This window comes from Ursus arctos, unplaced genomic scaffold (genome assembly GCF_023065955.2).
Source record: "Ursus arctos isolate Adak ecotype North America unplaced genomic scaffold, UrsArc2.0 scaffold_36, whole genome shotgun sequence".
Classification (NCBI taxonomy): domain Eukaryota; kingdom Metazoa; phylum Chordata; class Mammalia; order Carnivora; family Ursidae; genus Ursus; species Ursus arctos.
Genome location: NW_026623050.1, coordinates 20,320,724 through 20,343,180, shown reverse-complemented (window position 1 = coordinate 20,343,180; position 22,457 = coordinate 20,320,724). Strand labels below are relative to the sequence as shown.

The following is a 22,457-nucleotide window of genomic DNA, read 5'->3' as shown; positions in this document are numbered from 1 at the left end:
ATTTATCTTGATACAGTTACTTTTAAGTTTTGGATACTTCGTGTTATAATCTGTATTCTTAAGCAAGGACTGATGAGTTCCTTCTTACCAAGGTAAGGTTCATGGAATGGAGAAGATGAGAAAAGTCAGGGGCTGTACATTACTGATCCCATCAAACACAGGGGTAGGAAGGATGCACCTTGTTTTGACAAGACTTAATAGAAAACCCAATCTAAAAGCCCAAGAAAAAGATCTCTACCAAGTTCTACCAACCAGGGACTTTTCTCTGGGAAAGCTGTTCAGTTAACTTAAATTCAGTGTTTACATGAAAAAAAACAAAGGGTGGTTTAATTCTGGGATGGAACATACAGGAGAATGGGCCTGGGAAAGCGACTACTTTTTAAATCTTTTTTTTTTAAAGAGAGACTTTTTTAAGAACAATAAGGAGAATATTGGGCACAGAGGTATCAGGAAGAATTTTATGTTGCTACTTTGCTAAGGAAATAAAGCTATTTTCATAGAAGTCCTAGCTAATGCCAAAAACAAAGATATTTAAGGGCATAATTAGCTTTTTATGTAAAGAGATAAATTATCAAAATAACCACCTGAAAGTATGTAAGTACCTCTGAAGAGGGGAATTGGGAGGAAGGGGAGGGAACCATTGTTTTTTAAAACAAACTTTGGGAATGGCTTTTTGAAACAATGTGCATGTGCAGTTTTGATAAATCAGCTTATAGAGAAACAGAGACAAGTCTGCGTTGGCCACTGTGGTAAAAACAGAGGAGGCAGATACCTAACCTAGAATTAGGAGCAGGTGTTGGAAACCTCATCAGCACAAATGACAGAGGTTCAACTAAAAATTTCAATGTTACTAGACCAATGGCACATTTCTTTTACAGATAAGGAAACTGAGGCACAAGGTTATACAGTTCATTAAGGATCACAGCCAATTGCAGAAGGTATGTTTTCCAGAGTTAGTCCTATTCTGGATAGAACTGAGGGAAATTCAAATTAGGTAAGAGAAGTTACTGTAGATTGAAAAAAGTGTCTGCAATTATCCCCCTTCACGTGTCCAATCCCTACCTGAGCCTGAAGTTTATTTTTCATTTCTTGAATCTGGCCTGGGTTTGCAACTTGCTTTGACCAAAAGAATGTAGTGGAAGTGACCATGAGCCAAGTACAGACATAGTAAGTTTTAAGCCACTGGGTTTTAAGGCCCTGCATGAGTTGGGCCTTAAACTTAACGTGGCTGTTAAACAGCAATTGCTGATAGTTGTTGTGTTAATATAAAAATCAGGTTAGAATAGGTCATAAAAGAATAAAAACTGAGATTTGAGGTACAGTATAACTCAAGATTTCGTGTAGTTAGAAAAGACACAAACTGGGCCATTTAAAACAACTCCAAAGAGAACTCTTGTCTACCACTGTTCTGAACATCCAAAGACTACTGTCCAGGTGAGCTCACTACTGACTGTTAGTGGGAGTACGAGTCCCCTAGGAATTAGAATTTTCAGGTCCAATTCAAGGACCGTAGGTATTTGTGTCCAGAGGAGGGATCACATCCTCTGAGAAGATGAGGGGTTTTGCTAGTTCAGTCCTTTAGGGATAATTCTGAGTGGACAAAGGACAGAACAAAGGCTGATTCTTGTTCATTAGAAAGGGTCCTCTTCAACCCTCATCAGCATTTTATCTCAATCTTTGAGATTGAAAACAGATTACCAAGAACCTGCCACTTAAAAGATTCATTCTTTTGGAGTGGGAATGATGATTCAGACAACCCAGCCTTTCTCTAAAACACTCTGTAAAGACACAGCACAGAAGTGGAATGCTAGAAAACCTCGAATTATAAAAATGGGATGAATCCAAGTTCCTAAACTGACCAAACAACACACACAAATATTTGAGCTCCAATATAGCAACACATCTGGGCAGAAACCAGAATTATAACTCCAACTCCAGCTCAAGTGGTTGTAAAGAAAACTTTATCTGAATAGTGATTGATGAACAGATTTGCAGATCTGCTCTGGTGAATGGGCCCACTACTCTTAAGACTTGCCAAATAGCTGTTAGATGCCTATATTTTGTGCCTGCATCTACATATGAAGTGACACTATAATAACTCGAACTTTGGTTTCAGCACTTCAGATGTATCAAATATTTAGATGTATGTGTGTGTATATATATACATATGTAAATTATGTGTGTGTATATATATATATATCATAATGTACATATATATGTAAATTACATTTGTATCTCAATTGAAGAGAGTACATCTGACATCTGTAGGAGATGATGAAAACTTGGGCAAAGGTGGCTGCTTAACTCAGTGGGTTGTTTGGTTTTTTTTTTTTTAAGGCAAAAGTTTGATATTAACTCCCTAGTTTTTCCCAGCCTCCAGTCTCAGTTGTATACTTATTTCTTCCCTCCCCAGTCCAGTGATTTTTTTTTTTAGTGTTAATATTTGAGGGAAGCCAAGTTGTTTATTCTGAATTAAAGTTGAAGTTAATAACGTTTCAATTCATAGTTTATCCAAACCAACCAGTGTAAAAATTCACATTTTTCAGAGTTGAGTACTGTTAAGATTGGTGGAAGTTACATATAAAAAAATTACTGCAAAAGACCTAATGGAAAAATGGAGAAAAGTCCAGAAATAAAATCAGAGGTGTGGATCACTTTAAAAATTGCATATGCATTAGAGTGAATCTTAAAGGGGTAGATGTGTATGAAGAAGCATTAAAAAGTAGTTTCAACAGCTATAAATATATTTTTCATTTGTGGAATGAAGAATTTCATAGTTTAATCATAAACTTAAAATGCTATTCTAAAATAGACATATTTCATTACTTTAAAGATTCCTACTAGCCACAAACCACCACCACCCAAAGGTCCACCACCATTAAATCCTTACGTTTTTTATATCACATTATAGGACACAGGAAAAAGTACATTTAGGCTGCAGTAATATAACTTGTAATTAAGAATACTGCAGTAATATAACTTGTAATTAAGAATACTGCAGTAATATAACTTGTAATTAAGAAGCATTTCTCATTTAGCTTAGTTGAAAAATATTTTAATGCTTAAGGAAAATTTATTGTCTTAACTATGTCTATATAAATATAACTTTTTCTATATTAAACAAAAATACTTACCACAAAACACCATACAAAATGGTAAAACTGGATAGATAAACCTGAATTCTTTGTGGCTCAACATGCTAAAAAAAAAAATTAAGAGAATTACAGGACAGTTTGAGAAATAAATATATTTAGATATAAATATATTTAAATTATATTAAATAAATATATTTAAAATATAATAAAATATAATATAATTAACAATCTGTTTTTTTAAATATTGAGACAATTTCATCCTTCAGGATGCAGTCTCATTATTTGTTAGTTATAAGGTGATGGTGTGTTAAAAGTAATCCTAATATGTGATGTCAATGTGCGATTCTAAAGTACAATTACATTCTAAAAAAGATTTAAAAAAAGATTTCTATTACCAATCCAGTTGTCATATTACTCAAATTTGGAATAAAATAAATATATTTGGAATAAAAATATATACATATATATAATATATACATAAAAATATACATATATATAAAAATATATACATTTTCATTTAAAAATATAATTTCTCTGGTCCTTCAATACTTAAAATTTTGGTAGTTTCAGTGTTTAAAAGCAAATAAGATTTTTTCAACTTAAAAACTGAATGTACTTCTGGTCAAGCAAACTATACATATCAGAAGTATTCATTCTGAGCATCAGCATAATTATTACCTTTTCTGTCTGCTAAATAATCCCTACTAACAAATCATAAGAGTTAATACATCTTCAGAAGATAAACAATTTACTTTTTGAAGAATTTAAATTCTTGGTGACATTAAAAAATTTAATTATTTGAACAAATAAAATCTTACCTATAAACTAGCAGTGTCCACAGCACAGTTACCAAAAGTATTCGGTACCTCTTTGGGGCCAGAAAGCAGCCATGAATAAAGAAGGGTAAGTGAGTACCCAAGACAGCTGGAAATCCTTGGCTGAAGTACCAGTGCCACGGATGAGAACCATAAAATGTTCCCAAATTCTGAAGCACGTTAAATTTCAAAAAGTTATACTGAACCAGGGTCCACTGGCATAGTTGATGGAAAAAGAAATAGAAATGTATTAGTGCCAAGTACGAATCTTTGGCATTAGGGAATTTGGCAGAATCTTGATACAATACTTGATATTAATAATTTTGATTAATAACCACAAGAAATCATTCTTTATTCATTTTTAATGTTCTAAGTTTTAATGTGTTAATTTGTAAAAAAAAATCTAGGTTTCTGCAGTTCAAGAAAGCATGAATAAACGTTCATCTGTATTTTGACAATGTAAGTTTTGCATACAATAAGAGGTAAGACGATCCTCAAAAATCGTTTTTGTATGAATATGTGTGTTACCCATATTAAAGGTACTTTAGTACCTTATGATATCACACATTAAAATTTAAAGCTTTGAGAACATTACCTTTTGAGTTGTAGCACAAAGCAGATAATTAATAGCAACAACAATGGTTAACAGTAAGTGCTCATTTCTGCCAGGCACTGTTGTAGTCATTTACAGGCATTATCTCATTTAATCCGTCAACCTTATGAAACAGGTACCACAGTTATTTCCAGTTAAGGAAACTGGCAAGAAAGGTACCTAACTTATCCAAGGTCACAAAGCTAATAATGAAGGTTACTAGCTTTCAATTTGTGGCAATCTGATTCCAGAGGCCCTAAGTGCCTTTAAAATCAGGGAACTTCAAAGCAACCAAAGGCCATTTACCAACAGTCATGACATTAAAATGTCAAATCAAATGCCTGAAGAGAGTATTCTGATTAACTTGAAATTCTGAATGATTAACTTGAGGTCAATTAAAATTTAAAAATTTAACCTTTGTTACAAACCTGACTAAATTGTACAAACTTGACAAAAATGCCATAAAATGGACTCCTTTTAACTTCAACTATGAATACACAATTCTGTTTTATAGAAAACACAGCAAATTGAATGAAAGCCATATGCCAATAGTTGTTTTTTTTTAATGTATCCCATAAAATTTTTAAAAAGTGATTTGCCTGTGTTCCCAAATATTCATAGATTAATAGGTCAGGCTGAGTTTAGTGTAATAAATGGTAGTGTAATAAAGGTAGTGTAATAAATGGTTAGCTTAAAAATAGCCATTAGCTTAATATATTTTTACTTACTTGACCAAAAAAAATACGATCAATTATCAGAGACAAACTCAAAATGACAAATCTGAAAAACAAAATAGAAGGGTGATTATCATTCCGAACTTACTGAAAATCCAGTACTGGCATACGGCTTTGCAAATGCTTGGTATCAAAAGTCAATTTAAAAATGCCTTACAATTTTGTCAACTGAATATGGATTTACACATTGCAAGATCTTTCACTGATAGAAGCTGTATTTAAGGAGAGTTTCTAAAATTAATAAACACTGCATTATCTATTGCCACACAACAAATTACCCTGAACATTGGCAACTTAAACTATGAACATTTATTACCTCATTGTTCTGTGGGTCAAGAATCTAAGAGGAGCTTAGCTGGTGTCTCTGGATCAAAGCCTCTCATGAATTGTCAAAATGGTGGCTGGGGCTAAAGTTTCATCTGAAGGCTTGACTGGTGCTGCTGGGGAAATATGCTTCCAAGCTCACTCAACATGGCTGTTGGCGGGGCTCAGTCTCCCACATGTGACTTTTTTTTTTTTTTTTAAAGACTACCTCCTCACATGGAGACTGGCATCAGCAAAGAGAGTAAGATGGGCATCTAAGATGGATGCCACCGTCCTTATAACCCAGTCTTGGAAGTGACATCCCTTCTGCCACATTTCTATTTGTTAGAATTGAGTCAAAATGCCCAGCACAAGCTCAAGGGAGGGAGATTATACAAATGCATGAATATCAAGAGGATGGGATCAGTGGGGGCCATCTCAGTGGCTGCCTACTATAAACATATCCACAGAAAAGCACACTAGGAGTATAAGCCTTCATCAATCATCACTATATGAACACAACTGTGTAACTGTCCTATAGACCAGGATACAGAGCATTAGCACTTCAAAAGCTCTTCTATCTTTCCAATCAATCTCCACTCCCTTCCCAAAGACGACCACTATCCAGTCTTCTGATAGTGTAGATGTTTTACCTTTTACTGAATTTTACAAAAATGAAATCACCCTGTAGTACTCATGTCCAGTTTCCTTCAATCATATTTGTGAGATTTAACCACATTTTTTGTACATTGCAATAGTTCATTGATTTATAATACTATATAGTATTCCACTGAATTAATCTGTCACAGTGTATTTATTCTGTTGATGGACGCTGCTTTCCTTTTTTAAGCTATGAACAGTGCTATGAACATTCTTTTATGCGCCTTTTGTTTTCCAAATGTATGTATATACATTTCTGCTGAGTATATACCTAGGATTGAATTACTGGGCCTCAGGGTGTAAGTGCAATCAATTTTAGTAAATTCTTGTAGTTTTCCAAAGTGGTTGTATCAATTTTTATTCCCACAGGACTATATAAAGGCTCTATATCCTTTCAGGCACTGGGGTAGATGTATACTAGAATGTCATGGTGGTTTTAATTGATATTTCCTTGGTGACTAATGAGGTGAGTACCTTTATATTCTTGGCCATTTAAATATCTTTTGAAGTATGTGTTCAGGTTTTAAAATCAATTTTCTATTATCTCTTTCTTATACATTTGTACAAGTTCTGTATATAATTGATAGACCTCTTTTCTTGGTGTTGTGTTTTGTACTGCAAATATCTTCCAGTCTGTGTCTTGCTATTTCTCTTAATGGTGAATCTGATGAACAAAAGTCTTGAATTTTAATGTATTCAAATGTAATTATTTTTTCCGTTATAGTTAATACTACATTCTATTTAAGAAATCTTTGCCTGCCTCAAGGTCATGAAGATATTCTATCATATCTTGAAGAAATGCAAGATATGCATTTACTTTACCCTTTACCTTTACTTTAAGATCTATAATTCCCTGGATTTTCATTTTTTTGTTTATGGTGGCAAGAAGGGGTCAATATTAATTTTTTTCCCATATGGATATCCAGCTAATTATATATTTATTGAAAAGACTATCCTTTCTCTACTGCACTGCCTTATCACTATTATCATAAATGAATGACTTTATGTCTGGGTCTATTGCTGAACTATTGTGTTCCACCAGTCTGTTTTACCTTGCACTAATTCTAAGTTGTCTTAATTATTTTAACTTTGTAATACATCTTAATATCTAGTAGTGTAAGTCATCCAACATTTTTTTTCTCTCTGATTTTAATATTGGTATTTTGTATTCCACTTAATTTAAAATCAGCTTTATCAGTTCATACACATACACACCCTATACTGGGCTTTAATTGGAATTGCACTGAATATACAGATCACAGTCTATGTTGAGTTGGTATCTCTAAACTGTAGAGTCTTCCAACCATGAACATGGTATACTCTTTCATTTACTTAGGTCTTCATTAGTTTTCCCAATAATGGTTTTATAGCTTCCTGTGTAGAGTTCTTGTATACCTTTCATTACTTTATTCATAGACATCTGATGTTTTTTTATGCCACCATAAATGATATTTCTGTTTTCCTTTTCATTTTTTATTTTGACATAATTTCTGACTGAAAAAAGTTGAAAGAATAGTATAAAAAAATTCCCATATATCCTTCACCTAGAGTCCCCAAATGTTAACATTTTACCATATTTGCTTTATCTTTTTCTTTTTCTTTAAATATGCATTTTTTCCCTGAACTGTTTAATAAGTTGCAGACTTCACTCACCTCTATCCCTATACTTCAGTGGGTATTTCTGAAAAACAAGAAAATTCTCTTACATAAATCACAAATAATCAGAACTGGGAAATATTGGCACAGATAGCGATCTGTCCAATTACTGACAGTGTTAACTTTGATCCCTTTTTCTTTTTAAAATTAATTATTTTTTAAAAAGATTTTATTTTTAAGTAATTTCTTTACCCAATGTGGGGCTTGAACCCACAACCCTGAGATCAAGAGTTGCATACTCTGCCAACTGAGCCAGCCAGGCACCCCTTAACTTAGATTCCTTGATTAAGGAAGTGTCTGTCAAGTTTCTCCACTGTAAAATTATTTTATCCTTTGTAATTAATAAATATTTTATGGGGAGACATTTTGAGATAACATAAATATCCTGTTAGTCCTCAAACTTTTACCCACTAGTTTTAGTGTCCAAATGAAATCAATATTTGTATACTGACCTTGTATTTAGTGAACATGCTGAATTTATTTACTAATCCTAATAGTTTCTCTAGATTCTTTCGGATTTTCTACATACAATCATGCCATATAGTTTTATTTCTTCCTTTCCAACCATTTGTTTTTCTTGCCTTACTGTACTAACTAGGACATATACCGTTAAACGGCAGGGGAAAAAATAAGCATCCATGTATTGTCCCTGATCTCAGGGAAAAGGATTTCAGTGCTTCAACACTTAGTATGATTTTGCTATAACATTTTATAGAAATCTTTGTCATATTAGTGAAGTCCTCTTCTATTACACATTTTCTAATGGTTGTTTCCTCCTCTCCCATCATGAGTAGGCTTTTAATTTTATCATGTGGCTTTTCTGTGTCTATTAAGATTGTCCTATGAATTTTTCTCCTTTATTCTGTTAACATCATGAATCATACTGATTGATTTTAAAATAGTAAACCTGTTTCACATTCCTGAACTAAAACCAATCTTGGTTATGATGTATTTTTTTTTTTTTAAGAGAGAGTGTGCACAAGTTGGGGGGAAGGGAGTGGGAGGGGGAGAGGGAGAATCCCAAGCAGGCTCTACACCCAACACAGGGCCAGTCTCATGACCCTGAGATCATGAACCAAGCTGAAACCAAGAGTTGGATGCTTAATCGAATGAGCCACCCAAGTACCCCACTCTCTTTTTTAATAAATTGCTAGATTCAATTTGGTAAGATTTGTTTAAGAGTTTTGCATTCATAGTCATGAGATATATTGATTTATAATTGACTTTTCTTGTAACGTCCTTAGATTTTGGGATCAAGGGTATGTTATCTTCATTAAAGGAGTTGGGAAATGTTATTCTTTTTCTATTCTGTGGAAAAGTTTATGTGGATTGATGTTTCTTCTTCCTTAAATATATGGTAGCATTCACCAGTGAAGCCCTCTGAGCCTGGTGTTTCTTTGTTTAAAGTCCTTAATTACAAATTCACTTTAATATATATAGTACTATTTATATTTACTATTTCCTCTTTTGTCAGTTTTGGTAAGTTGTATTTTTCTAGGAATTTGTCCATTCATCCAAATTGTCAAATTTATTAGCAAAAGGTTGTCCATATTAACTTCTTATCTCCTTAATGCCTGTAAGATCTATAATGATGTCCCATACTATGTTTTGCCTTGCTAATTGTTGGTGAGAATGTGGCCGCTGAAAGCCAACTGAATTACGTTTGATTTTACATAATGAATGACAAAATGATGTCCCAGATTCTCATGTAAAAGGCAAAGAGAAGTAGTCCTTACATATTAGAAATTTTCCTAAGACTAATGCAAGATTTTTCCTTATATTTAGAGATACTTTTCCTATCTGGATATGCAACTGTTTTTTTTTTTTTTCTTTTCTTTCGTTTTAAATAAATAGCCCTAGGTGCTAGAGGTTTGGTGTTCTAGTCCTGTTCTAGTTCTGACCCTGATCAGCCCAAAGACCTTGCAGGTATCATTTCCTTCTCTGAACCTCCAATGCCTCATATATAAAGTGGGGTGATAGGTTAGATGAAATTTGTGTTTTTTTAAAGTAAACTCTACTCCCAACATGAAGCTTGAATTCACAACCCTGAGATCAAATTGCATTCTCTACCAACTGAGCCAGCCAGGTGCCCTGCATTTTTAAAGGGTGTTTAATGCGTAAAAGGCTGTTGGCTGGGGCCAACTCAGTGCACCAACACTTGAGAGTATAAGACTAATCAGGACTGTGAATCATATTTGTTATACACTGTACAATTCAAAGTATTTTCACATATATTATCTCATTTGTTCTTTCCTATATTGTCCTTCAAAATAAACAGGGGAAGAGTTTTGATCTATATGAATGGGCTCCTTCAGGCCTTTACAGCTTAAGCATGCTGATTCCTTAGGCCTGGCAAACTCATTTTCATTCTTGATATTATTTAAAACATCATCTACTTTTTATAAACCTTCTATTAATGTTTCCCCTGCAAGCAGAATTAGGCTTTTTTTATTATCTGTTCTCCTACAACATTTTGTTATATAACTACTCAGAACACTCTATCTTGCTGGTCAAGAATTACTGTTGTATCTCTTTTCCCCCCATAGATTTTGACTTTGGGAGCAGATACTGCATCTCACTCACTTCTGAATCATCAAATGCTTGATACAAAGCAGGCTAAATGCCTGTTGAATAAATAAACTATACATTGTATTGCTGATAAGGGAAAAAAAGGCTTTTTAATCTCCCTGTGTAAAAGCCTACATAATCTGAACTCTTGCTATTTCTCTGACCTCATTATCATATTCTCCCAAGTTCACTCTCCTTTAGCCACACCAGTCTCCTTGCTGTTCCTCAAATATGCCAAATACACCTTTACATCAAGGTCTTTGCACCTGCTGGTTCTTTGCCTGAAATATTCTTTCCTTATTGTCTCAATTCCTTTAGGTTTTGGCTCCAATGTCACCTTATGGCGGTCTTCCCCAGGTACCCTATAAAAAATAACAATGCTTCCCTCCTACACCAGCATTCTATCCTTATCTCTCATTATTTTTTCCTATGGCATTTATCACTTGACAGATATATATTGCTCCTATGTTTTTAGTTTTCTGTCTTCTCCCACTAGAATATAAACTTCATGAAGGCAGGGACTTTGTTAAGTTGCTGTATCTCCAGCATCTGGAACAGTATGTGGCACATACTAGGATTAAACCAATATTTGCTAAATGAATGTAATACATTAAAAACAATGTTAATAAATCTGAGAAATGACAACAGTGGCAACTTGGCTTCTAGATGATTTAGCCTTTTTGACTCCTACCCAAATATACTCATACAGAGTGAATACTAGTATATTAAAAAGATTACTGTTCTAAGAATGAGAATGCATTCAGCCCTTCAATAAATAACTGTTTTGGATACTTTATTAGATGCTTGGGGTAAGTTTGATCCTAGGAGCTCAAAATTAGAAGACATAGATTTTTGTTTTGTTTTGTTTTGTTTTTGTTTTTTTGCACAGGGGCCATGCTAATCTTCTTTGTATTGTTCCAATTTGAGTATATATGCTACTGAATTGAGCACAGAAGATATGAGTTTCAATCCCAGTTCCATCACAGCAACCAACCCAATGACTCCAGCTAGCGCATGTTTAATTTCACCAAGCTCCCCCCACCCACCCATTTCCTCCACTACAAACTAAAAATACCTACACAATTCTACATCCAAGAATTGTGAAAGTCATGAGATAATATATAAATACACATTATAAATTATAAAGCCTTATACAAATGTAAAAGAATCAAGTAGCTCTAAAATGTACTTGAGAAATATTTAGGAAATGAAGTGTAGAAAAGTGAGAAAAGTTCCAACGATCCCAATTTAAGCAAATTAAAATAATTATAGTTAATAATCATAAATATAAAAATATAAAATATAAATTTGGAAATACTGTTTCCTTAGTCTGACAATTCTCATTGACATCAGAAGATATAATAATTGACTACAAGATGTAAAATCATGTTCATAATCTGTAATTTATAGGTTATGGACATTAATAGATGGATTGTAGCCATACTTACCCTATAGGTAAAAATTGATGCAGAATAAGATCAAGCTTTTTCTGTTCTTGCCAGAAATGTCTGAAGACCAAAGGTATCCATGGAATGATAGCTGTGGGACGAATTATGAAGGCAAGTGCCACCAGGGACGAGTACTTGACACTATATGCAAGGAAAATGTATTGTCAAGACAACTAGGAAATAAGTTTAGAAGTTATCTACTATTTATGCTGTGATATAACATTTTTTAAAAAATGAGAGCATTTTCCTTTTGGTATAAATAGCTATGTGAATTTGGGTATGTTATACTTTTTGACTCTTAATTTTTCTCCTCCACAAAAAGAGGTAATATCTAAGGTCTTTTTCAGCTCTAATATCCCAATTCTAGCACTTTAAATTAAGAAGTTATTCTATGTCTTAATGTTGGTCTTGTTTTGCCAAAAGGTATACTAACTTTTAGCCATACAACTCTGCCAATTGCTTTCCTGATGGAAAAATTATCAAGTCTCTCCTAAGGAGATGAAAGTCACACAAAACCATTCTCTAAGAAAAAAAGAATAAATGCATTTAAGGAAATATTAGGATTATTTAGACAATGTTGGGCTTCTGGGTACATACAATTTTGTTTTGAAAATAAGCTGTTAATTTTATCCAAATGAAAGATCTGTATGTATAATCGATAAAAAGCCTACCATACAAACCTCTAAGATCATGGATAGAAATGTGGATTTTTACTGTTAGGACTTCTCACAATAACTGGTTAAAGAAAACTATAATAATTTAATCATGAGGACTACAGACAGTGGATTATCACATGGAAATAGTGTTAGCTGTGCTAAAAATTGAAAGCAAACAAAATAAAACTTTATGGTACTACTATATATGTATTAACCAATAACGAGCTATGGAGAAATTTCTAATGTTGGTGAGGATGTAAGAGAAGGGATTTCAAATTCAAATGCTTACAGAGACCACATAAGTAATAAAAATGAGTGATGTAGACCGTGGGGAGGCTCTGATTTGATATTGTCATGAAGGAATCTTGGGCCAAAATGTTGCTGGGCCTCTCATTTTTTCAAGAGAAACAAGAAACCCAGATTATGTAAGATCTCCCAATTTTAAAACTTTGCCAAGTAGTTTCTTCAAAAACAAAACAAAACCCCTTATGCTGGTGAAAAGAAAACATATTCATAGGTTGGTTTGACTTGCATGCATCCTACTTGCAACTTCTGCTGTAGTCAAACTACTGAGAGTACACCCAAGTATATACTTCCAGTCCTAACCTCACTCCAAACTTTCAGACTTGGATTTCTTATTCTTTTCTCGGTATTTCGACATAGATCTTTACTGGCACTCAAAATCAGAGGATCTGAAATAAGCCCAAACCTTCCCTGAACCTGTTCAGTGTCTAATATTTAATAGCATCACTCAGTTTCTCAGTCTTAAGATTTTAGAGTGCCTTAAATAGCAGCATCTTACCCCACATGTCCACCTTGTTTCTTTCCCATTCCCACCATCTTACATTAAGTCCTGTCACTTGTCTAGAATATTTTCATAGTTGCTGTCTTTTTTTTGTATTGCCCCCAAATATTCCTTTATTTAATATCATTGTCATCAACAACACTTACTGAGCACTTACTAAGAGGCCCTGCGCTATACACTTCATATAGATTCTCATTTAATTCTAACAGGAGATGTTTTATTGTTACCATTTACAGAAATCAGTGCTTAGTCTCAGTCCCTCCTTAAAGAAATCTTTCATTTATAAAACTTGGATTTTTAAAGGAGTTTGCAGAATGTCATATATTCTAAGGCCAGGAATAGTACCTGTCATGCTTATCAGGGGGAAAATGCTTTTCCAGTGGTCGCCTGTGCTACGTGACCCTCTCTTTCTGACTGAACACAGGCAGCCAATCTAAGTCTGGCCAGTGTGAAACTATGTCCAAATAGGGATAATGACATTTAACAGACCTAATCAGATTTTCTCAAATTGAATGCTACCTAGAGAAATTTGGACAATTGGCGGTGAGGACAGAAATGGAGACTAGCTACGCCTTAAAATTAGACAACTAAAATGGATTCACAGACTGAGCTATAAAGGTACAACAGAACAGACTTTTCCTCAAAACTGCCATAATTCATTCATTTCATTTATGTGGCTGAGATAGTCTATAATTTTCTTCCAGGCCTGGCCACAAGGTGACTCTTTTCCTTATTTTTACTTTCAGCCTTATAATAAAGCTCTCATTATAGGTAAACTTAAGTGAATGCCTATTCTTACAGTCAGTAGTCTAACGCAGAAATGATCTTATTTGATTCTCCCCACAACCTTTTAATATAGGAAGAATGGATAGTAGCTTCTTAACTAGACCAAATTCCAGCTTTCTCCCTTTCATTATATCCCAAATATTGGTACTGCAAGAGCTTCCTAAATCAGATTTGATCATGTCATGCTTTCAAAAGCCTTCAATGGTTCCTTACAACCTACAGAATAAAGTCCAAAATCTGGAGAAGGGCCAAGTCCCATTCCAGCCTCATCCCTTATTCTTCCCTTCCCCCATGCTCCGACCACGTGTGTGGTAGGATGGACAACCTGCCCACAACAAAATGAAGCCCTGTTACAGCTCTGTGTTTTTGCTCACGTTGGTGGTTCCATTTGCTTGGTATTTGCTTCCCCAGTTTATATAAGCCCAAATCCAGTCCATATATTTTCTTTAATTTACTTTTTAAAGCTGAAGTACAGTCGATATACAGTATTGTTATTAATTGCAAGTGTAAAACATAGTGATTTGACATTTACATACATTACAAAATGCTCACCACAAAAAGGGTGGTTATCATGTTACCATACAGAGTTATTACATTACTGACTATATTCCCAATGCTATACTTATCCTCATGATTTATTTATTTTATAAATGGAAGTTTGTACCTCATAAACCCCTTCATCTGTTTTGCCCATCCAACCCATCTGGCAACCATCAGTTTGTTCCCCGTTATTTGTGAGTCTGTTTCTGTTAAGTTTATTTATTCATTTGTTTTGTTTTTTAGGTTCCAATTTTAAGTGAAATTATATGGTATTTATCTTTCTCTGACTTATCACACTAATATCCTCTAGGTCCATCCATGTTGTTGCAAATGGCAAAATTTCATTCTTTTTATGGCCAAGTAGTGGTCCATTGTATGTGTGTGTGTGCATTTGCCAAACCTTATCTGTTCACTTATCGATGGATACTTAGGTTGCTTCCATGTCTTCCCTATTGTAAATAATGCTGCAGTAAACATAGGAGTGCATATTAGTGTTTGCATTTTCTTTTTCTTTTTTTTTAAAGATTTCTTCATTTGTCAGAGAGAGAGTGCGCACGAATACAAACGGGGTAGTGGCAGGCAGAAGGAGAAGCAGGCTCCTCGCCGAGCAAGGAGCCCAATGTGGGACTTGATCCCAGGACCTGGGATCATGACCTGACCCAAAGGCAGATGCTTAACCGATTGAGCCACCCAGGTGTCCCGGTGTTTTCATTTTCTTTGGATAAATACCCAGACATGGAATTACTGGATGATACATATGGCATTTCTATTTTTAATTTTTGGAGGAACTTCCATACTGTTATTCATAGTAGCTGCACCAATTTACACTCCTACCAATAGTGCATGAGGGTTCCTTTTCCTCCACATCCAAGCCAACACTTGTCATTTTTTGCCTGTTTGGTAATAGCCATTCTGACAGGTGTGAGGTGATATCTCATTGTGGTTGATTTGCATTTCCCTGATGATGAGTGATGCTGAGCATCTTTTCATGTTATTGGCCATCTGTAGGTCTTCTTTGGAGAAATGTCTACTTAAGTCTTCTGCCAATTTTTTAATTTGATTTTTTTTGAATTGTATGAGTTCTTTATGTATTTTGGATATTAACCCCTTACTGGATATATCCTTTGCAAATATCTTTTCCCATTCAAGAGTTTGCCTTTACGTTTTGTTGATGGTTTTCTTTGCTCTGCTGTTCATATAGTCCCAACAGTTTATTTTTGCTTTTGTTGCCTTTGCCTGGGGAGACAGATCTAAAAAAATGTTGCTAAAACTGACATCCAAGAGTTTACCACTTGTTTTCTTTTAGGAGCTTTATGGTTTCTGGTCTTACATTTAGGTTTTTATTTTAAGTTTATTTTTTGTATATGGGTTGAAAGTCAAGTTTTAGTCTTTTCCACGTAACTATCCAGTTTACCCAACACCATTTATTAAAAAGACTGTGTTTTCCCCATTGTATATTCTTGCCTAGCTTTGTCACAGATTAATTGACCATAAAAGTGTGGGTTTGGGCCGCCTGGGTAGCTCAGTTAAACATTTGCCTTCGGCTCAGGTTATGATCTCAGGGTTCTGGGACTGAGCCCTACTTTGGGCTCCCTGCTCAGTGGGGAGTCTGCTTCTCCCTCTGTCCGTCCTTCGTGCTCATGTTCACACTCTCTTTCTCTCTCTCAAATAAATAAAGTCTTAAAAAAAAAAAAAAGTATGGGTTTACTTTTGGGCTCTATATTGTTCCACTGATCTATGTATTTTAGTGCCAGTACCAAAACTTTTTTGATTACTATAGCTTTGTAGTGTAATTTGAAATCTGGGAGTGTGATATTTCCTGCTTTGTTCTTTCTCAAGATTGTTTTGGCTATTCAGGTTTTTTTGTTTGTTTGTTTTGGTTTGGTTCCATACAAATTTTAGGATTTGTTTTACTTCTGAGAAAAATGCTGTTGGTACACTGATAGAGATTGCACTGCATCTGCAGATTGCTTTGGGTAATATGGACATTTTAACAATAGCTTTCCATTTACTTCTGTCACCTTCAATTTCTTTCATGAATGTCTTACAGTTTTTAAGAGTACAGGTCTTTCACTTCCTGCATTAAATTTATTCCTACATATATTTTTAAATGCAATTATAAATGGGATAGTTTTCCTAATTTCTCTGTCTGCTAGTTAGTAGTGTATAGAAACAGAACAGATTTCTGTATATTAATTTTGTATCCTGTAACTTTACTGAATTTATTAGTTCTAAGTTGTTTTTTTTTGTTTTTAAAGATTTTATTTATTTATTTGACAGAGAGACAGAGAGAGGGAACAAGTGGGGGGGCGGGAGAGGGAGAAGCAGGCTTCCCACTGAGCAGGGAGCCCGATGTGGGGCGATCCCAGGACTCTGGGATCATGACCTGAGGTGAAGGCAGACGCTTAATGACTAAGCCACCCAGGCGCCCCTAGTTCTAAGTTTTTTTGGTGGAGTATTTACAGTTTTCAATATGTAGTATGTTAGCTGCAATAGTGAGTTTTACCTCTTCCTTATCAATGTGGATGCTTTTTTTTTTCTCATCTGATTACTGTGGCTAGGACTTCCAGGACTATGTGGAATACTAGTGGCGAGAGTGGGCATCCTTGTCTTATTCCTGACCTTAGATGAAAAGCTTCAAGCTTTTCACCACTGAGTATGGTTATTAGCTCCGGGTTTGTCATATATGGCCTTTACCCTCTTTACCCACTTTACCCACTTTGTTGAAAGTTTTTATCATAAATGGATGTTGAATTTTGTCAAATGCTTTTTCTGCATCTGTTGAGATGATCATATGATTTTTAACTTTATTTTGTTGTGGTATATCATACTGATTTGCACATAATGATCCTTGCATCTCTGGAATAAATTCCATTTGATTGTGATCAATGATACCTTCAATATACTGTTGAGTTCAGTTTGCTAATATTTTGTTGAAGGTTTTTGAATCTATGCTCATTAGAAATACTGCCTGTAATTTTGTTGTTGTTGGGTTTTTTTGTTTGTTTTATGATGGCAGAAGAGTTAAGCCAGGGCATTTTATTCCCCCAGCTCTCTCCTTGCTATGGCTAAAGGCTGGCTGTGCATGTGCCCTGTTGGGGCCCTCTGTTAAGTTACAGCTTTATATGGATTCCCATAACAACTGCCTCTGCTTGGGGCCCTGGAGTAGCAGGAAACTTCCTCCTGTGAGTAGCCCTGGGGTACTATGGTTATTCCCTTATTGGCTTTTCTAAACATTGCCTAAACGTTTATACATAAGTCCTTTTACTGAACTGCCCTTCGTTACCTAGTTTGCATGTGTCTGTTTCCTACTGTAATAAATGTATCAACTGACAATGTGTTTTTAATAAACGTCATGAACATATGGGGGTCCACCAGACATTACAATATGTTGATATTTAAGATTTTTCACGTTTTGTATATAATTATTAACAGTAATACATCTCACCTGTTCATAGACTTTGACCCTTCCAAAGGATAGTAGAAAAGAGCAATTATAGTGAGAACAGTTTCCATGGTGTTTGTAAGAGTTCTGGTACAGCAATACCATGTGAACCAAGAGCATAACTGGCAAAAAAACTAAGAACAATTATAAGCAAACATATGGAGTGGGAAATGGAAAAGCTCAGTATTATCTTCTTCTATGGAAAACAGCAAGTCTACATACTGCAAAAATCACATCAAAACATAAACAATATTGAAAACAGGCATGCCCAAACATTGTTTTTAAGAAGTTACATTACACACAGGTCTATGATAATACTAGATATGTAGGTGTTAAAGTTAACAAGTGTATACTTTCAGGTAAATTGACCAAAATAAATAAACCAGTTTTTCGAAGAACCTGCAAACAGAAGCATCAAGTCCACGAAGCAAATGTCTTAAACTTGTTAGCTGGTGCAAGGATGTTAAACATGTGGTATTAGATTCCTAGCTCTTCAAATACAGCCTTTAAAAAATGTTCCAAATTTTTGCGGGTTTTTTCTTAAACTAGAAGAACCCAGTACTACTACTTTGGAGGAAGGATTTCAAAGGCATTACACTTTTGCCATTTTAGGTTGAGCCTTCAGTGTATGTAAGCACAAGATAGACTGATTTTATCCTTGAATCCATTAACAAGGACTCAATCGCTAAACCATTCTGTTTTTTTAATGCAAATAAACACACTATCTGCAGAAATATCTTATTAATAATTGGCAAATTATTAATATTTATTAATACATTAACAATAAATTGTATTCCAGAAACTTATTGATAAGTTGGTCACTTGGGATTTGGAACGTATTTTTCAGTAGAAACAGTATTAAAAAGGTAGTAAGATTTCTAAGCTAGCTTGTATAAGTTTATTTAATTTAAGAAAGAGACAAGGGAGGTTAAACACAGTACTAAAGAATCCAATCACTCTTCAGGATATGGTTTCAATGAGAAAATCCATTCAAGATTTGAATGTTATGAGGAATCTATCACCCCACTGTGAAATAAGCCAGTCTGACAAAGAACAGTTTTCTACATCACATTTTCTCCCTTCCAGAGTCTAACTATTTCAAACAATCTAGCTAGAGGTGAAAGAATGCTTCAGTGAAAACCCACTTCTTAGGCTTAGTCCAGGTCGCTAGAGGTAGTGAACAAAGGTTGTCAACAGTGGAGGTGGTTTGTAAGGCAGGCAATTATTAGAACTATTCCTACTGAATTTTATAGAAAGTGAGGCAAGGACTCTGACAGATTTGATAAGCGAAGGTGCTTCCAAAGGCTTTTCCTAGGGTTCAGCCTCTCAAAGATTCTGAGGGCATCACTGGCTTCAATCACCCAGGGTGCAATCAGAAGGAGGGATATGACATGCACCACTTGCATTTTCCTGTTCTTCATTATCGTGGTACCTTTATAAAATTGTACAAATTATCTTCTGATGCTGTTTTGAGAACTGATATTTTTCCATGTGCTTCATGCTGTTAGGAATGAAGTGAGTGACTAGTTTCTAAAGTGTTTAGGACTTACCACCCATCTTGCCATTTGCTGATTTTCTAGTTGCTTCATTAATGAGTAGAGTCTGATGTCTGCTATAGCAGACAGAAGTGCTTGGGCAAGTCTAGGAATCCAAATCTTCAATAGTTAAAAAAAAAAAAAAGCTATTAAAAAACATTTACTGGTTCACACGGAATTATCATTAAGAAACCAACAAAGTGATCCAATTATCAATTGAAGGCCATTCTTAGTACAAAAATAGACAATGTCTTATTCGATTCTTCCGCAAAAATTCCCGTTTTTCTACAAAAATTACATTAATTTTTCAGGGAAATGCCCAAGGTACTTTTATCATTCTCATTCTTTCTCTCTGAAATTTATATATTACAACACTACTACTTTTAACGTAGATAGCCAACAAAAGAGTTCACTGTGTTAAGGTTCTATTTGAGAAGCATATTTAGTGATTTTCGTTAGCGTAACAATAGGGTAAATTTTTATGAAGCACTTAACAGTAATGTGTGATAGGTATCATACCAAGTACTTTATATATATCAGCTCATGCGGTCCTTCTAACAATCCCTGTGAGATAGGTACTGCTTTATAAGTGAGGAAACTGAGGTAAAGAGATGTTAAATAATTTTCTCAAGGCTGCACAGCTACTTAGTGTGGAAACCAGAATTCAAATCCAGGTCTTCCTGATTCTAAAGCCTGTGCTCTTAACTATTAAGTTACATTGCTTCCCCATCCTGCAATACAGATAATACAATTAATTACTTTTTTTTCCATAAAAGGACAAGTATTCTACAATTATAGAAACATAGTAATCAAATGACATTAAAAAGCAAATTTAAGAGTAAAACTAAAGAGTAAATGTATTATAACTTAATTAGTAATTCTAATGCTACACAATGACCTCTTTGAGAGTTTTAAAAAAAATGTGTCACAGTTATCATCAACAAAATAACACACCGATAGAGCACAATTTAATCTAGATTTGTTCAAAAGACGTGTTTCTAAAAATATATTTAAATTTGTATTTTTGTTGGATCAATATTAACTTTACAGTATAATCAGAGTGGCTTTACTTTCAGGTGTCAGTGCCTTCTAACACTTTAGCTTTATGTTCCTCCTCTTTCTCAGCAATCTGTAAATAAATGTTTAAGTCTTAAAGGTATGGTGTACTTCATAATTTCACTTAAACTCTGCCCTGTAAAATACAGCAAAAGGCATCTATGTACATACCTTCTGTTTACTCTGCATAGAGATCTATATGCTTCATTCTTACCTCTCAGGCCTGAAAGTAGTTTATGTGAGAAGTCAGTTTGGCTACAAACTTAATATAAGCCAACAGTATGAGGAAGCCACTAAAACTAAAAGAATCCTTATGCATTGACAGAAGTATATATAGCATTTGTAGGATTAATGGTTCTACTACATTCTGAACTAGTTACCCTACCTTTCAACATTTTATTCAATTTGGAGACCTACATTTTAAGACAGATATTAATAAATTGTAAGATGTCTAAAGGATATCATCTGATTATGATATTTAGAAATGGAGAGGTTTATCTGGATAAATAAAACTTTCTGAAGGCTTGTCTTGTAGAAATCTTGACTTTAAAAGAAGGTAGATTTGGGGCGCCTGGGTGGCTCAGTTGTTTAAGTGTTTGCCTTTGGCTCAGGTCATGATCCCAGGGTCCTAGGAGAGAGGCCCACGTTGGGCTCCCGGCTAAGCAGGGAGTCTGCTTTTCCTTCTCCCCGCTTCTCGTGCTTGCTCAGTCTCAAATAAACAAATAAAATCTTAAAAAAAAAATAAAAATAAAAGAAGGTAGATTTTGGCTCAACACAAAAATAAGTGGAGATGCAAACTCCCAGTTATTAGGAGTCTCTCCAGACTTTTAAGATACAATAATTTTCGGGGCGCCTGGGTGGCACAGCGGTTAAGCGTCTGCCTTCAGCTCAGGGCGTGATCTCAGCATTGTGGGATCGAGCCCCACATCAGGCTCCTCTGCTATGAGCCTGCTTCTTCCTCTCCCACTCCCCCTGCTTGTGTTCCCTCTCTTACTGGCTGTCTCTATCTCTATCAAATAAATAAATAAAATCTTAAAAAAAATACAATAATTTTCTAGATTTATAGTAAGGACCCGAGAAGAATTAAATAATAGTTGCATATGACTCTTGGAAATAAAAAGTTGAGGGGTGGGGCAAAGAGAAGGAACATGCAAGGCGGGGTAAACCTTGAGTATGATACTGTGTTGGAAGCTTACCATTCTCCTGTTCTTTAAGCTCCTGATTCCTCCATTAAGCTCCAGAGGCCAAATGCCCGTGCACGTCTTCTGACTATTGAAAGCCCCCATGGTGGTGCCCTATTCAGGCCTCCCTTCTATATCCCTTTCTTCTCACGTGTTCTAAGCCAGTGCTGTCCAGTAGAGATATAACACGATCCAGGTACGTAATTTAAAATTTTATAGTAGCCAAATTAAAAAGTAAAAAAAAATCCCAGACAGGTAAAATTAATTTTAGTTATTTTGTTTAACCGAATATATCTAAAATATTATCATTTCATCAAAATAAAAAATTACAGAAACATTTTACATTTTTATTTTGTACTAGGTTTTTGACATCCAGTATGAATTTTACACTAATAGCACTTCTCAACGTGGACTAGCCACATTTCAAATATTCAATAGACACATGTGGCTAGTGGCTACCATATTAGATGGTGCAATTCTAGTTCTATATCCACACTTTATACAGTTAAGGGAGAAGCTATCTGGTAAGAGCACAGGGCTGTGAATAAGCAGACCTAGGATCTAGTTTTAGCTTTGCTTTTA

At 34.8% G+C, this 22,457-nt stretch overlaps 1 protein-coding gene and 1 non-coding gene across 3 annotated transcripts in view; both read right to left on the bottom strand.

The window, feature by feature from the left end:
• PIGB (phosphatidylinositol glycan anchor biosynthesis class B) overlaps positions 1 to 22,457 on the bottom strand; it is a 33,418-nt gene that overhangs the window by 7,062 nt on the left and 3,899 nt on the right. The window contains exons 2-8 of one of the 2 annotated variants that reach the window (XM_026518530.4): positions 21,891 to 22,042; positions 19,654 to 19,758; positions 18,107 to 18,237; positions 11,872 to 12,012; positions 5,231 to 5,282; positions 3,914 to 4,125; positions 3,135 to 3,199 (exon numbers count right to left, since the gene is read on the bottom strand). In XM_026518530.4, the coding sequence (XP_026374315.1) occupies positions 3,135 to 3,199; positions 3,914 to 4,125; positions 5,231 to 5,282; positions 11,872 to 12,012; positions 18,107 to 18,237; positions 19,654 to 19,758; positions 21,891 to 21,980 (796 nt within the window). In that variant the 5' untranslated portion in view covers positions 21,981 to 22,042. The remainder of the gene's footprint in view (positions 1 to 3,134; positions 3,200 to 3,913; positions 4,126 to 5,230; positions 5,283 to 11,871; positions 12,013 to 18,106; positions 18,238 to 19,653; positions 19,759 to 21,890; positions 22,043 to 22,457) is intronic. The other variant, XM_057306328.1, reaches the window with a different exon arrangement.
• LOC113269758 (U6 spliceosomal RNA) lies at positions 11,268 to 11,374 on the bottom strand. Its single transcript, XR_003321568.1, has one exon. It is a non-coding gene; the product is annotated as a U6 spliceosomal RNA (small nuclear RNA).